This window comes from Miniopterus natalensis, chromosome 6 (genome assembly GCF_054644295.1).
Source record: "Miniopterus natalensis isolate mMinNat1 chromosome 6, mMinNat1.hap1, whole genome shotgun sequence".
Lineage (NCBI taxonomy): Eukaryota > Metazoa > Chordata > Mammalia > Chiroptera > Miniopteridae > Miniopterus > Miniopterus natalensis.
The window spans coordinates 77,531,613-77,544,035 of NC_142086.1; the positions used below are offsets into that span (position 1 = coordinate 77,531,613).

Here is a 12,423-nt window from a genome sequence, read left to right on the forward strand (position 1 = left end):
GAGCACAGATTTCCGGTTAAAAGTATGATGCTTTAAGTAGGTCGATTAAATTTGTGAAGATCTTAGCATACTTTATATGGTTATCTTCTTGCTTATTAGAAGAAAATTCTAAAGTAATGTAAAACTCATAAACTACCTTTGGTATCCCAATTCTCATTTTTATTATCATGTGACATTTAAGATCAAAAGAATCAAAGAACCTAATTTGAAGAATACAGAAAACTGGGATAAGTATATATTTTCCCAATTACTAAAGCAGGCTCTCCACTGGAATTATTTACTCCCAATAAGACAGAAATCAGATGACAGGGGAATAATTAAGTATCTCTGCACCTATGGCAGTGCCTTGGCCATACCCTCTTCTTTTTCTCTCTTTTACGACTCATCTGCCTTATTTATGTGGATCCTGGGAAAGTCATGTGCATCTTCCAAATACGTATATAATAAACCTCTTAGATTTGGGTTCACGATGTATCTGATGGGACAGAGAGGCAGTTATGTGGCTTGAGAGTAGCATTATTGCCAAACTATCTTATTCTGCAGGGAGGCAGGGCCTGGTTTACCTTATATGCCCTCGTGGGCCAGGCTTGTCTGGACCCAGGTGAGCTTAGTAAGAATAATAAAACCTCTTAAAAACCTTGAGTGTTTCCATGAACATTACCTCACTTGGGAAAAGAACATGTGCATAAAAGGAAGGTTTGTTAGAGCTGGTGGGTTAAAACTGTCCCTCTGCATCAGTTGCTTGTCTGCTTGAGACTTGGGTTTCTCATATATAAAAAAGATATACATTAGAGATATTCAAGGTTGTTGTAAAAATCAGACATAATTTATGACGATTGCCTACACAGTACCTGGCACATTCAGTAGTGGTTTCCAATGCATACTTGTGGATTAGGGAAGTACTAATATTATTTCTATTTTAAGTGGACGATCTGAGCATTGTAGGTATTCAGTTACTTGCTAACGCTGTGTACTTTTGCTTAGTGTCAAAGTCAAAACTTCAACTCAGTTAATCACAGGCTTATCCCACAGCATGCTGCTATCTCCTATTGGGCTGATTAAACCCGGAATCATTTTGACCATCTGGTCCAAGCCACAGGTAGGGTTTAGAATGAGCCTGAGTAGTGGCACTTGATGGGTATCTGACATACTCTTGATGGGTACAGACAGCGAGAAGGAGGGGCGAAGGGAACGTGAAAGAAAGCACCACCAACAAGGTCGATCGTGGATAGATCGGGAGGGAGGAAAGCCCTGTACGCAGGTCACTGAAGGAGCTATTTGAGACATAGACGAGTGATAATGGGAGTAGGAGCAGGTTGTCCCCTGGAAAAGGCGAGAGGGAGGCTAAGGGGCTCTCACGCTCCCACAGCAGCTGTTCCTCCCCTTGATTTTGTGACTAATTGTCTTGCAAAGGTTTCTGTAGAAGAATCTGCCACAACTGCTTTCCTCCCATTTAATTTTAATAATTCTAAGAGCCACGAATGCGTCCTTCAATCTTCAGTGAAACAGGGAGAAGAGACTGTAGGTGCAGGGACAAAAGGACATTGCAGATTGAAGACGGGAAGACCAGCTTTTCCCAGCTCACGAGTGTGGCCAGTGAGGTTTTTATCTTCTTTGCTGTTGTTGCTGTTGCTGATTTTTAATGATTATTCTCATTCTCTCTTCAAGGTATAGAAAAATTTCAAAATCAGCTACTCCTACTAGCTGACATTTTAGAGAATGCATTGAATTTTTACATAAGTAAACACTTAATAGTACATTACAGGTAGATGTGTAGGTGGGTCTTCAATAAACATACAACCAGAACCCAAATGTTGTCAAGTGTAACTGTTAAGCCTGTCAAGGCAGGCAGTTTACATAGCATTTCTGCGCCAAACAGAAGTCTTGGAAAATTCACTCTTTCTGGAAATGCATTTCAAGTATAACTTTATATCAAATAACTAACCAGGGAGATAGATCTTTGATCTCTGACTTGATAAGAAATATCAGTTACTCTGAATACAAATGGCTGTAAGGAATGACAAAAGCACTTTCAGCCATTCTACATCTGATGACACGATTTATTTTAATGGTGGTGTTGCTATAGTGGAAATGCAGCATGTGCTTCTTCCTAGAGGAGCCAGCGACTCATGAAATGTGATTCCGGGTGTCGCAGTCATGCTGTGCTATCAGATAAACCGTCTCCACCCAGACAAAGCGAGTCAAACAGCCTGTCTGGTGCAGGGAACTCCATTCATTTAGTTATTAAACTTTCATTTTTTTTTTTTTTTTTCTTTTCTTGGAGCTGTTCTCAAAGATTTGCCTTCTGATTAATTTCTTACTATGCCAGGAGGGGCCTGTGACCTCTATGAGGTACGTGTCAATGTGGAGACATTTCCTATGAAGTGTCTCCTCCTTCCTAAGAGGAGGAGAGTCCAGCTCTCATTTACAAGAAGTTTCAAATTAAAGACGTTTGGTAAAACAAACATCGTTATCATCATTATCACAGTAACACACAATCATACAGTACTGCAGAAAACATTGTGGAAGTTTAGGTTGTAATACAAAATCTCTTATCAAAATTTGTGCTCTGTTTATAAAAATTTATATTTCTAATAACAGGTTATAGTACCCAGCCATGATGGTAGTATTTGTATTAAATGTATGACAGTAAAGTTCAAATGTTCATTCCTCATGGTTTACATTGTATTTGTGATAGCAATGTAGCCGATGATAGCTCTAATAAGTAGGCTATTAGTTTCAAAAGTAAAAGAATAAAAAAATAAAGTAGCCAAAAACACATTTATACTGAAGTGTATGAGTAAACAATGTTATTTGCTAGGGGTTTGAATATCAAGTCACACTAATAATATAAAAGGCAAGAGGTTCTGTTGGAATATGGCCATCAGTTACAAGAGGGAGATAGGTGCCGATTCATTTCCACATGAAGGACTAAAGTTAGATTATTTAGCTCTAAGTATAATGTCATGCCTATGAAACTTTATAAATTAACTTTTATTTTTTATTATTTTTTAAAAATATATCTTTATTGATTTCAGAGAGAGTAAAGGAGAGGGAGAGAGAGATAGAAACACCAATGATGAGAGAGTCATTGATGGAGCCTGCAACCCGGGCATGTGCCCTGACTGGGAATCGAACCCCGATCTCCTGGATCTTAGGTCGACGCTCAACCGCTGAGCCACACCTGGCCAGGCGATGAATTAACTTTTATTTTGTCTTTGGAGATGGAAAAATGGCTTAATAATGGCCAACTAGAGCAAAACTGTAGAAATACCTATTCTATTTAGTAGGTGTCTCGTCACAAATCATTACAATTGTGCTGCAAATTGGCACAGTACTTATGTAATAAAATGTTTACTTTTTAAAGTGTTCTCAATACAATCCCTGCATTTAAGTTATTTGTGCCAGTGTCACAGGGAACGATTGTCGAGTGACTAAAGAAACTAAACAGAAGAAGTCCTGTAGTCATGAAAACTGAACTTACATGTCCCCAAACTAGGCATAACACAGATTCCTAGGGACAAGGGAGGAACCTGATCTTTTCTCCTGGGTTACTTGTCTAGAACTACTTTCTTATTTAAATGCACAATACAAGCTCAAGAAAGGCTATTAGCCAGTGAGCCAAGGTTTCCTTTTATTTCTGCTTAAACAAACCAGTGATCTGGAACCAGGAAAGCTCGGCTCAAATAAGAATTTCACTGAACCAACTGCAAACGGCATTAGAATGAAATTGTTCAGAATGCATTTGATGGTAATTAACATTTTCTGCTGTGCTAAATATTGCCCTGAAGTGAACCATTTGGAAACTGAAACAAGTACGCTCTGGGAAAATTCTGAAGTTTATATATTGAAATCAGATGGCCTATTCTGCAGTCCCTGTTATTAAAATATGCAGGGATCTCATACTTCCTTGACATTGTAGTATTATCTCTCTTTCTGACTAGAATAGATATGAGGATTGTATGAATTATATAGGTAAATTTTAAAATGGAAAACAATATTTAAAGTTTTATTTATATGTATAATATTATATACAAAAATGATCTCAAATTTTCTATTTTAGGTAATGAGGTTTGTTACTTTTAAAATATCAAACCTATAACTATGTTACTGCCACCTAAACTTTTTTTTCTTCTTGGCCACTTACTGATGACTAGAACATGCTGGCAGAAAGGATTACCGAGGAAACATTGTTTTAAATGAATCTAGTATCAAAATAACAAGATATTGCCAATACTTGGTATCCATAGGAGTTATTCATCAAACCAAGAGGGATTTTAATAATTATAATTTGCTTTTAGGTTCTGCATGAAAATGTTTTAGATATTAGGCAGGCAGGGTGTGAGGCACCACACAAAAGAAAATGAGACAATTTTAAAACAGTGCCACAAAGCTCAAATTATTGTGCTCATGCTGATATTTTCTCCACTCCCATCCCCACCATCATTTCCAAGCTTTAGTTCTTGTATCAAACTTTTGTTTGGCAAAAATGTTTGTGCCACCAAGAGAAAAACACAGACAAAATAGAGAGAGAGATACTTCCTTCACATATAAAGCAATTTAATGCTATTATTCATAATCTATTTAATATTAAGAACCAGTCACTCAGGAAGCAAAGGTGAACTAGACCTAGTGTTTGGTGTCAAGAAATTCACTTCTTACCACAGGTTTGTGGCCCATGTTGTTTAATGAGAATACATGGTACTTTCCTGCTTTTGCTTCAATGTTGTGTCATCCCATGTCTTAATCTTAATATTTCTTTAAAGCCTTCTCCAGTCACACCCTCTTCTCCAAAGTTTTCTATCTCTTACCTCTTTCATTTATTACTTTTAGGGGCACATAATTATATATTGCTTTTAATATTTATTTATATGAATTATGTTTACTTTTTTTCATGTATCAGTGGTTATTGTTACGTCTTACATTTTTTATGAGGTACTTTGTACGTAGCAGATATTTATAAAACTAGAATGAGTGTTTGAAATATTAAGGAATTTATGTATAACCCCTATAAGCATCTAAATATGTTAATACACAAGAGAGTAATTGTAAATCAGCCTTTTGGTGGGATGTAAGTGCACTTTCAATATGGTCTCCTGAGACCAGTATGAAAATGTAAATACTATCCTTACCCTAACAGCAGCTCATCTTTTACATGGTCTCAAACACCACTCAGTGACCGTCAGAGCTTCTGAGTTGTTAACACCACTCATCTAAAAAATCTAATCCAGCCCGGTGGGCGTGGCTCAGCGGTTGAGCGTCGACCTAGGATCCAGGCGATCGGGGTTCCATTCCCGGTCAAGGCACATGCCCAGGTTGTGGGCTCCATCCCTAGTTGGGGGAGAGCAGGAGGCAGCCCATCAATGACTCTCTCATCATGGATGTTTCTATCTCTCTCCCTCCCCTTTCCTCTCTCTGAAATCCATAAAGATATATTTAAATAAATAAAAAGTCTTAATTTATTTTTAACTTAAAGATTGGAGAGTAGGAAAATATAGAGTTTTGGAAGTAAAACCAAATTCGGACAGTTTTGCCAAATTGATTTGCTGATGTGACTATGGGAAGAGTTTCAAGTGTGCTGGGAAGGAAACGAGAACTGGAGCAAGTGCTGGTTATGAGCTCAGCTCCGCAGCAGAACAGAAACATCCATAAGGCCTCACGCAAGCAAAGCTGTGGAGCCAGATCAGCTCCAACACCATACTCCGAACACAAAAGGGAAGCTTCTGCATTAAAACTACAGTGCCGTGAAAACATCCCAATAAAGGAACAATGGGTGTTTGATTTCATTTATCATTGTGGGTTTCTTTTTGCTGTTGAATCTCATATTCTGAAAGTGATATGAAGTCATTGTCTGCTTTGACATGGATAAGATGAACAGCGATGTCCCTTTGCCTTTGAAATGTTGTGTTTCCGATTCGACTTAAGAGCAACGGTAGACACAGGCTCCACTTCATTCTTTTGAGTTAAAAGATCCCATAGGACACCCAGAAGCCTGGCCAACTGCTCAACTGCAACACAGCAGTGGCTCCGCGGAGGAAGCGAGGTGCAAGGCTTCACAGGGTCACCGTTTCAAGACCCAAGTCTTTTGTGTTGACCTAGGCCTACATATTCAAAGTCCAGGCCCACTCACTATTATTGAAGTATTCTGGACATGGGCTTGCTGGGTTTCAGGCTGAACGAAACTCTTTTTGAGATCTTAACATCACTGCTTAAGAAGGCTATAAACATCTTAAAGCTTGTTCCCAAAAGCCTATAGGCCATGCTACGTGCTGCAGGGACAATAGAGGGTTAGCTTGTATTCCGGTGAAAAAAGAATGGAAATGAGCACTCTCGTTATTTTCAAAAATGAAAAGGTATCAAAATGATCATGCCTGTGATACATAAAAGTGTACTGAGTGGTTTTAATTATGGGTTTATGTGTATAACATGCACTGTCTTGCTGCCTTCTATTTTACTTATATTTTAAAGTCTTTGATTTCCAGTGAAAAAACACTAGGTCAAGATATAAAAAAAAAATAAGCCAAAGAAAGATCTACTTGAAAATATTAATAACTTAATTAGAGAAAAGGCATGTTAAGGTTACTTACTAGGAAGTTCTGGTGGAGGAGTTGGGACCAAAGTTGGTTCTGGAGAAAGACTCTCATTGCAAATCCCATATGTTAGGCTAATGTCATCCAACGCTATGTCACTCAGGAGCTTGTTTTTAAAAGCATTAAAAGAAACCTGTAATTCAGAGAATGAAATGATTCCACTCACATATTCTCTGACCTGACTCTTCCTGTGGCCTAATAGTGTCTGCAGAACCAATACTGCCATCTCCAAATATCCGAGAACAGGTTTCTGCACAGGGAAACACTGACGGATCGTGCTTCTCAAGGCCCTTCTGCTGAAACCAGCTACTTTGTTCTGCTCATATAATCTGAATTTCCAACAGCGCCCTCCTTCTGAGTGAGGCGGTGTCGCCACCGCTTCTCTCTGTCTCTGCCTCTCTCACAATGCTGTCAGACCCCATTGTTCTCTGTCTTGCATACACCTAGCAGGGGAGAGCAAACTTCTCCGATTCTTCTCCCAACGATATTAGAAATCCAAGTAGCTAGCTGTTTGCTTTCTCAGAGCACATAAGCCCTAAAACAAAAATACACTGATTTGATCATTTAAATTGGAGAAAAGGGGACAGGCGAAACTATGAGTACAGTTTGATCATTTAGGGCCACCTGGTACTGGTTATAGTTTACCCAGAAAGCTGGGTGAGATACTGTGTGAGTGTGATGCCCAGAGGACACAGACCCGGACTTGGGAGAAAGGTCAGGGGTCACATGAAACATATTAGGATCTTAAGGACAGTGGCTATTTTTAGCTGGACTTTCTTGAATCCTCTCCCGTGTTGTAGAGAAAAGACAGAAACTGAATACCTGTTATATGCTAATTGCTATGCTAGGCACATACTTTATCTCATTTAATTTTTCCAGCATTACTACACAGTCATCTATTCACTCATTTGCTCATTCATTGCACCTACTTCGCGGCAGGCACCATTCCAAATAGAGATGATTTTTTCCCTTTTGTGTACGTGCAACCTAAATTTCAAAGAAACTTATGTGATTTGCTCAAGATTTCACAACAAAGTGGCAAAACCAAGGTGAAAACATTTATAGAATTTCACGCTGTCATCCTGCTTGATGAGCTAACTTTGCAAAAGTTGCTCCAGTTTTATTACTTAAAAAAATGTGTTCAGTGAGTTGAATCAGAGTTGGCCACCGCAGTACTTATGTCCCTGCTTCTCCAAGCTCGGTGTTCCCTTGAGGCTCCGTTTCCTTTACCCTTCCTTGAACTCTCAGAAAACAACCAAAGGTGGAGATAAAAGGACTTCTCAGAATGAAAGAACAGAATCCAAAGAAAAAAAGAAGAGAGGAATGCAGATGAGGGTCGGTGATTATTGGCTGCCTTACACGAGGTCACAGGAAAAACTGAAGCCTTCTGATGACAAAGTGGATCCAAAAATACATCTTCTGAAAGTTATACTCTCTGGTCTTGAAGTTACCCAATTAAAACATTGCTAATTTGGTCAAACTATTAGCCTATATTACCCCATATTTTAATTGCAAACACCCTTAGGAAGAGAACACATTAAGCTGTTATCTGAAAAATTAACTCACCCTAATGTGAAATAAATGATTGGAAGTTTCCCAGTGATACAGCTCATAGGATTTGTTTTTAAAGGAAATGGAGATTAAGTCAGGGTGAGGCAGGGTGGATGGATACTGGCGGGTGTGGATGTGCTAATAGGCAAAGATACTCCCTGGAAAAGTGGAGGGCTGATCTGGGTGGTACTTGTAAAAGGTTGGAAGTCCTAGTTAGGCAGGGGCATAGGAGGGCGCAGTTAGCTTGTGCTAGAAAGTTGCTGAAAAAAGCTGAAATATCCTACAAGGTATCTGCAGATACTATGGCTCTTTATAAGTAGTACTATCCTGAGGTCAATCATTTCTCAATAAGTGGTTTTTAATAAGTCAGTGAATAAAAATAGAGGCACTCAAAGATTAAAAACAGAAGGTAGGTTATGAAAGTAGAGAATTGGCTGTATTCAGAAAATAATTTTCTTTCATCACATTACCATAAACTATACTTGTATTGCCACTTTTAGAATACAAATAAATGATTTTGAAACAAAGTATTTTGCCAACCTTAAATTCCCCTGTTTCATTTATCGTTACTTGTCCATAATTCCAATTTTGTCCATAATTTCCTTCCTTTTGGAAAATTATCTTCTCCATGTTCTGTTCGTTGCTGACATTAATGCTTAATTTATAGACATTTTCACCATACATGTGATACCTAGTTTAGAAACAAGCAAAAAGGGATTGGATTCCTACAACATTAGAATAAAGGCATTTATGGCTTCTTCTAAGTCCTTAATTGTCTGTGAGATACTCCCTTTTCCTTTGGATGAAGGAGTTGGTGGCGATGGGGTGGAGAGTCTCCCAACATTTTCTTTCTTTATCAATTGCAAAGTTAATGGAAAATTCATTAAAATTGGGATAACATCTTAGCGAAATGTGAGCCTGGCAACCGAGAAAGGTGATGCTACTCATTCAATAATATGGCACTTAACATGGGCCTACAACGTACCAGAAACTAAGGCAGACTGGTTCCAATGTGGGGTTCAAAGGCAGACTTAAAAGCCCCACTCTTTCTCGCCTCCCTCCTGGTCCAGTTGGGGTGGAAATGTAAAATCCTGTAAAAATGACAATGCCAACTTTTACTTCACTTAAATGTTAGCATTTTCATTGTATGAGATATTCATAAGCAGAAAAGAACGACTTTAAGTTGAAAATATAAGGAAATGTATTTAGGTAGAGTGAAAAGGACACTAGGCTGAAACCCAGAAGGCAGCATCTCTGGCATAACCAGTGGTTATTTAGGAAAATCACTTCTCAACTCCGGACCTTCCAATTTGTAAAACAAGAGCCTTGAACCGGGGCACTGCTAAGAATATACAGACTCTGACTTAGTGAGTGACTCGATACGCTCGCTCCATCATATTACCACGTGCAAATACCTCTTTAATTCCCATTTATTAGATGTTTTAATTATTTCACTCTTTAGAGACAGTCAGTCCATAAGGGTATTGAGATATACTGGTGGAATATCTCCTGAAACATGCAAGTATTTAAATACAGATTCTAAGACAAAGTTAAAGTTTCAGAGACCATCAGTTTTTTATTCTACTGACTGCACTGCATTTCTCTAAATAAGAAGTTACCTAATTTTAGAATGGTTCCATCTTCCATATGACTGAGAACTAATCAGATCACAGAGAAGCAGGCAACGTGCTCATCCACATAAAAGCTTTCTAAATCGCCCAAGCTACCGAATAAAGTGCTCTGCGATCTGAAATTCATTATTCCAACCAATGATTTGAGTCATTTGAAGTGTGGAAGAGTTACTGGGGTGAGAACACAGTTTCTTAGGGGAGTTTAATTTTTTTTTGTTCTTAGTTTGCAGCTCATACATGATGACAGAAAATACAAATCAGGTAACAAAATATAAAGCAAATAAAATATTAGATAAATATAATTTTACTGAAATGTGATTCTTTATAAATGCTAAAAATTAGTGTGTATTTGAAATCAAGCATCTTTTCTCTTGTGCTTTCCAACATAATCTTTTATAGGCAATGTTGCATATAAAATTGGTATTTATTTACAACACACAGAGTAAGGACAAGGCATGAAGAAAGATGCTAGTAGAGCTGCCAATACAAATATCAGAGCATGTTTAGATCAGTGAGGAAAATACATATTTTATCAAGTGTAATTCTGATCATATTTACCTCAGTAAATATGATATATTCACATTCTTTGGATTTAGATTACAAAATATAAAACAGAAAAGAATGCATGCTTAACATTTTATGTTACTAACACAGTATTTATATTTTATATAATGCTGCAATATTTCATGAGTATTTATTTTAGCTTATTGTTAGTGTTTAATTATTCAACTTATTAGCAAAAGTAATATAGAGACAGAGAAGATATTCAAGAATTCACTCTCTAAACGCCCAACTCCAAATCCCTTTTAAGTTGACCTTACTTTTAGTTGCTTAGAGTATAGTTGAGGGGGAAATAATTAAAATACCACTGAATGCCAAAAATAAGTACTGAAAAAGTTAGCTAATTCAGAAATATTTCTCGTTAGCTGAAATTATATAACACACACACACACTTTGCTCTTATTTATGTTTGGCTATGTTCATAGCCAAGTTGTTATAATTTGAAATATTTTGAATCTATTGTTTACTTATTAAGCAGTAATATATTAGGGTTTTGTGTGTGATTAAGACATCATGATGTCATGAGTTTTGTATCACTGTCCAGATAAATTATAATCATGTAGCCTGTAATACCTTATGAATTTTGTACTTCATCATTTTTTGTCATAATGCTTATAATTCATCTATTTACATGAAGCACTTCGACAAAATTAGATTAATTTTTTATTCAAGACCCAGAAACTATTACTCCCCCCCCCCCCTGTTTTCCTGTCCTACTTTTGCTTCCAATTGTACCTGTCAAATCCTACTAATTTTTGGAGGGCATTTAAATCAGATTATTATTTCCTTCAGAAAGCCTCTCTTGGTCTTCCTAATTAGATGTGGCCACCCCTGATTTCAAATGCTCAGTTGCAAGTGTACTTCTCTGCTGTCACCTAAAAACTGTGTATACTTATGTCCAAATGTGACTTATTAAATTTGCTAAAACTCTAGAAAACATAAACATACTTGGTAAAGTTTTGAATTCCCTGTACTGATTAGCTGAATGTTGCTTCAGGTGTCACTATATAGATTCACTCATGTGACACTAATTTGAGTTTTTTCATTTTTAAATTTATTGAAGTGCCACACAGAGGGATGATTCAATAGGTATTTTTCATTACCCTATGAGAATTTCTATATTTGCATAATAATTTCTTTTAAAATCCTTCAACTTTTTTGAATATCTTTGAGAGCTCCTGGCATTAACCTCAGAGTCAGCTTAGAACCCAGAGAGTTGAATACATTTTGTTAATTTAAGCACATGGTCAACCTCTTTCTTCAGCCAGTAGGTGTTTCTTACAACTTCCTTCTCTCTTTTCTGCTAATTTCTCCTTGAACTGACCCTAGTCTCCCCTCCACTCAGGGTCCCAATTAAAGAGAAAAAGCACTGGATACGTGCTGATGCTGACATAGAGACAGCAGCAACTGGAGAGAGAGTAGAACCTCCTGGAAACGTAGAGATGCTTCTCAAGAAGAAACTAGGCTGATATAAACAGCTCTGTAAGTTGTGGTGCATATGGAAAGCCAACTGAAGCTCAAAGATAAATACTGAAAGTTTTGGACTGGAGAGTCACTCAAATTTAGATTCTGTCAATATTAGAAAGTATATTACCTTGTAGGAATGGCAGAGCTGAGATTTAAACCTAGCTGAGACTTCAGGGTCTCTATTGTAATGACCTTGACTACTCCACTATACTAACCTCCAAGCACCAGAAACAACTATGATTTCATTGAGAAAGGCCAACAAAAAAACTCTTTCTTTCGTTGGTCTGTCCAGGCCTTTGGTGACCTCTACACTTGTGAAGTTTTCACATGTTACTAACCTAATTTTCCTCAATTGTTTTGAACAAACAGGCCATTTCTGGGCACCCCAAGATGCTGCCCAGAATCTCCCCCAATTGCCTTTGCCTCTAAGAGGTACAGAGAGACACCGAGCATTTAGTGCAGGGATTTAGAGCTGAGGCTCTGCCAGGAGAGAGTGCTTCACAAAAACGCAAAAAGTTGAGGGGCTTAGATGTCCTTCCCTAACGCAATGTCAGTTCAAAGCTTATGGGCTTCATTCAGACTTTCCTTTCATTTCAAGTGAAGGCAGAGAACAAAAGCCTCTG

The 12,423-nt window shown here is 37.7% G+C and overlaps 1 protein-coding gene across 2 annotated transcripts in view; it reads right to left on the reverse strand.

Annotated features, from left to right (window-relative positions):
- TMPRSS15 (transmembrane serine protease 15) overlaps window positions 1-12,423 on the reverse strand; it is a 92,038-nt gene that overhangs the window by 38,919 nt on the left and 40,696 nt on the right. For both annotated transcript variants that reach the window (XM_087817926.1, XM_087817927.1), the window contains 3 exons: window positions 9,127-9,232; window positions 8,682-8,832; window positions 6,588-6,723 (listed from right to left, as the gene is read on the reverse strand). In XM_087817926.1, coding sequence (XP_087674052.1) covers window positions 6,588-6,723; window positions 8,682-8,832; window positions 9,127-9,232 — 393 coding nt within the window. The remainder of the gene's footprint in view (window positions 1-6,587; window positions 6,724-8,681; window positions 8,833-9,126; window positions 9,233-12,423) is intronic.